This window comes from Brassica napus, chromosome A4 (assembly GCF_020379485.1).
Source record: "Brassica napus cultivar Da-Ae chromosome A4, Da-Ae, whole genome shotgun sequence".
NCBI classification, from domain to species: Eukaryota; Viridiplantae; Streptophyta; class Magnoliopsida; order Brassicales; family Brassicaceae; genus Brassica; species Brassica napus.
In genome coordinates this window covers 3711804-3716328 of record NC_063437.1, presented here as the reverse complement: position 1 = coordinate 3716328, position 4525 = coordinate 3711804, and the positions used below count along the sequence as shown (strand labels likewise).

The following is a 4525-nucleotide window of genomic DNA, read 5'->3' as shown; positions in this document are numbered from 1 at the left end:
TCTATATTTTACTCTAAATGTAAAAATCTTTATTTTAGAAAAATACGTTGGAGTAAAATATATTTCTATTATAGAGTTTCTCTATTTTAGAGGTAAAAATAAAGGAATACATTGAAGTTGGTCTAAAGATTCTAATTGTTCATCACCAAGAATTACAATATTTTTTTAATTAGTTGCAACTGTTCATTGAAACAGTTACGTAGCAGTAACTCAATAAATAAATAGCACATGTGATATATCAAATAAGTGGCAGAGACCACTTATTAGGGAGAGGATCAATTGACTCACATAAAAATTTTGGTTAACATTTTGTTAATACTTATCTATTAATAATAAATATTTTCTAAATAATAAATAACTTTAAATATTTTATCTGTAATACGAATAAACAAAACCGTATTAGACGGAAAAACCTGCACCAAAACATGATGCTATAAACCATATACAGTTTAAAAACAATATATTTAGTTTTGTAAATAGATAATATCATAAAATAATTAAATTACACAACAATAGAATAATTTAAAACCAATGTAATACAGATATAATTACTATAATTTATAGTTTTAAGATTCTTTTTAAGAGTATATATATGAAAATGAATGAAAAGTTCTGAAAATATGATAATGAATGAAAATACAACTTCATAAAAACATATACAACTTTATGATGAAAAGACAATTTTATATACATTTTGACAACCTCTTTAAAAAAAATACAATTCCATGCGGTGATCTTTGATGCTCTAAACAACAAATCTATCTAAACAATGAATCTCAGGAAATTGCCACAAATACTACATTCATAGTACCACTTTTCATGTTTACACTAACCACTTTTACCCTCACTTTTAATGAACGGTAAAATACAATTATACTCTTAGGGTTAACTAATCTAAACTTATGGTTTAGAGTTGAGGGGTGGGTAGAGTTTTTAAAATGTGAAATTTATGATTCTAATAAATATATAATTACTTAAAAATATATAATTTTTTTTTAAAAATAGTTTCAAACATAATTTTCGTTTTTCAAACAGAAATTTAAAAACAAAAAATAAAAAAAAAAATTCGAATTTGAAAAATTATAATTCGAAAACATAAAAAAAAAAACTTTACATTTTTTTTATTTTTTTACTTTTTTTTTATTTTTTTAATTTTTAGTTTTTAATTTTTTTAATTTTTATTTTTTTAATTTTTTTTATTTTTTATTTAAATAATGATTTATTATATATCTATACTATACTAAAAGGGAGATAATCTCCACTTCTAGCCTGTCCACGTCAGCAAAAATAATCCTCCAATCAAAACATTTCATTTTACATGTCACCCTCGAAATTGGTTTTATTTTGGGTTTTTTCTTAACAATTTAAACAGCCCATTAAGCCCAAAATGCCTCCCTTACGCTCCCCTCAAATGCCGAACCTGCGTCTCTGTCCTCAACGCCTTTGCTCGCGTCGATTTCGCCGCCAAGATCTGGATCTGCCCTTTCTGCTTCCAGCGGAACCCTTTCCCTCCTCACTACCACATGATCTCCGAGACCAATCTCCCCGGCGAGCTTTGCCCTCTGTACACCACCGTTGAATATGCGCTTCCTTCCACCGCCGGCCAATTCGATCCCAGAACAGGCGCTGCTCCGCCTCAGATGCCTCCTCCTGTGTTCGTGTTTGTTCTCGATACGTGTATGATCGAGGAGGAGTTGGGGTTCGCTAAATCTGCACTTAAGCAGGCGATTGGGTTGCTTCCGGAGAATGTTTTGGTGGGGTTTGTCTTTTGGGACGCAGGCTCATGTTCATGAGTTGGGATTCTCGGAGATGTCTAAAGTTTTTGTCTTTAAAGGGAATAAAGAAGTGTCTAAGGATCAGGTTTTGGATCAGTTGGGGCTTTCCTCGAGGAGAGCTCCCACTTCTGGGTTTCCCAAAGGAGCGCAAAATGGGTTCCAGAGTGCTGCTGGTGTCAACAGGTTCTTGCTGCATGCCTCGGATTGTGAATACACACTGGACTTGGTAAGTTACGGTTGATATGTTTGTGCTGGTAAATGATTATATGTTGGGACGTGGATTGATGTTTGGTATGCGATGACAGTTCCTCCTCAGCTACTCTCAATTATGACGGCATGAAGAAGATTGACTCAGTGACACTATCTGAGTTGAATTTTCATGACCTTAGTTCACCACCCAAGGTTAGACTCTATCTTAACAACATGCTCATGTTGTATTAAATATGCCTTTATCTAACTTAAACAAATATAGACTGTCGAGTTCCTATGTACTAGGGATGTTGGCAGTATTGAAACAGCAAATGGATGGTGCTGTGTCTCCTGCTCCAAGTTCTCATCCTGCACGTGTGCGCCCTGCCATGATGAAAATGCGGTTGGAGTTGCAAGGTAAGCGGAGCTGCACTATTTACATATTCTCTTGCAAATTGCTCCAATACAACTCTCATTACCTTCACATCTAACAAATGGTCTCTGATTTCCACTTCTAGGTACCGGATAGAGATGTTAGTTACTGATGTATCTGACACTGCCATGTTCGTAGCTTTTGATGGTGAGATGAAAAAGTTGACCAGTGGTCCTGCTGTAGCAGCATCCATGATAACATAGCTGAAACCTGAACAAGTTGACCAGTGGTCTTGCTGCAGCAGTTTCAGCGTCCATGGTAACATAGCTGATACCGTAAGTGTTGAGTTATTGTTTCTTAATTTAAAACCTCCTCCTCTGTAATGTCTTTCATCATATAAAGTCCTGAGAGCCTAGGAGGGCAGACCCACATAACTAGCCCCTTCCACAATGCTTCATAGATATTGTGGGGAGGACCATTACATTCCAGCTTAAGCTTTCACATTAAAAATTCACATCAAAGCATCAGTCTTTCACCATAGCTCGCATATTTGATCGTAAGTCGTAACCAACGTCCCTCCCCCCCTCCCCCCCCCCCCTCTCCTAATTTTACTGTCTAGGTTTGCTGTCTTACTTTAAAAGCTATCTTACTCTATTACATTTCTAATTGCTCTATTCACTAACACCTCCACATGGTGTTGATGACAATCTGTGATGAGAGGAGTTGTGAAAAATGTCTCGCAGCAGGTGGACAGATTGGTGTTCCTGTTAATAGCCCAGAAGTGCGTAACAATGGCTTTGTTGTAGGCCATCGTGGAGAGGTTCCACAACTGAGTGATCTCCCGGTTGTGACTGACCCAACTTCTGAGGAGTCTCAAGCTGATGAAGATGGACGTTGGGCATGCATTGTTAAACTTGCGAGCTGACGTGTACATGTTATTGTTGTCTACTTCAGACGTATCTCTACTATCAAGTTTTTCTTAAATTTCATTTTCGACATTAATAAGTCATACTTGAATGCATTGTCCTGTTTTAAAAGATGAATTTGTTTGTTTAAAATTTACTTACCCAACAAGTAGTCTATGCATATTTACTTTTAAAATGTTTCTGAATGGAATAAAACTAGTGCTTATCATATCTGAGATTAGCTCAAGAATTTTTTTTTAAATTAAAATTTAAAATTTACATTATTTTCATTTGCTATTCTTTCATCTTATTGTTCTTATTTTGATAGTTTTATTATACAGACTATAGAGTTTAGAAACTAAATATCCTACTATATAAAAGGTACTATTTTTGGAGTTTCTAAGGGGTGCCACATGGGTAGAAATATTCCCCACCAATCAATATGCCATATCACTACGGGCTGGGTTTCAAACCAATTTGAAGTTCCGGCCCAACCTTGCTCCATTCCGGCCCAACCTTATACATGTGGAGAATATTTTTAAAAACTAAAATACCAACGGACTGGTCCAACCCTGAACTAAAAAAAAGGTTTCCAATTATCTAAATATCTAGAAAACACCCAGCCTCCCCCTGATGACCAAAATAGGTTGCTTATGTCCATTTGAATGAAGACGTCCATTACGCTCCTTCCATACGAAATAGATAACTGCTTGAAAGATGAACTTGTGTAGTGTTTTGGCGGTTAAGAGAAAGTAAAATGAGAAGAAATTATTCAATAGAAATTGCATAGATTTTTTTTGAATAGCTGATAAAATATTATTGAGTATATTATTTTATATCAAGTAAAATATATTGAAACCCTTCCTTTTGTGCTAAACACATCTTAAATGGGATAATATAATTATCAATGAACAAAGAATTTGAAATGCGTTATTTTACATTTTTGGGAACATCATTTTTTCACGTAGACATCCTCTATATATTAAAAGAGAAACATTACAACCTTTGAACCATGACACATGTCATCACGAAAATTAAGCTTAGAAAAATAATTTGGTTCATCTAAACATATATTATACTGTTCATTAACCCTAATCATATAATTAATTATTAATATAAAAATAGTCTTCATTGTTTTCTTAAATAGAACATACGGAATTATAATATATATGATAATTAATGATTTTAAATAATAAAGATTTGATAATATTTTGTCTTATGTGGCACCCATAGAATTACTTCATTTCTAGGAAGGTTGACAGGACCTTTTATTTGCAACACTC

The 4525-nt window shown here is 34.1% G+C and overlaps 1 protein-coding gene across 4 annotated transcripts; it reads left to right on the top strand.

Moving 5' to 3' along the window:
• The first annotated feature begins 1249 nt into the window (after positions 1-1249).
• Positions 1250-3411, top strand: LOC106432626. 4 transcript variants are annotated; one of them, XR_007339176.1, is made up of 5 exons: positions 1255-2001; positions 2081-2177; positions 2248-2381; positions 2483-2672; positions 3144-3411. XR_007339176.1 is itself a non-coding variant. In XM_048777992.1 (4 exons), exons 1-4 carry the CDS (start codon positions 1784-1786, stop codon positions 2598-2600), a joined length of 567 nt encoding a protein of 188 aa, XP_048633949.1. In that variant the 5' UTR covers positions 1250-1783; the 3' UTR covers positions 2601-3411. The 4 variants fall into 4 exon arrangements, 1 of the variants encoding a protein (XP_048633949.1); XR_007339175.1 differs by having other exon boundaries at positions 1256-2001; positions 3084-3411; XR_007339174.1 differs by having other exon boundaries at positions 1256-2001; positions 3081-3411.
• Positions 3412-4525: the final 1114 nt, after the last annotated feature.

Bases quoted from the DNA above. Each gene is read 5' to 3' on its own strand.
- LOC106432626 (XM_048777992.1), top strand. From the start codon at position 1,784: ATGTTCATGAGTTGGGATTCTCGGAGATGTCTAAAGTTTTTGTCTTTA. The intron at 2,002-2,080 runs GTAAGTTACGGT...ATGCGATGACAG, and splicing joins GTGAATACACACTGGACTTG to TTCCTCCTCAGCTACTCTCA. The intron at 2,382-2,482 runs GTAAGCGGAGCT...TTCCACTTCTAG, and splicing joins AATGCGGTTGGAGTTGCAAG to GTACCGGATAGAGATGTTAG.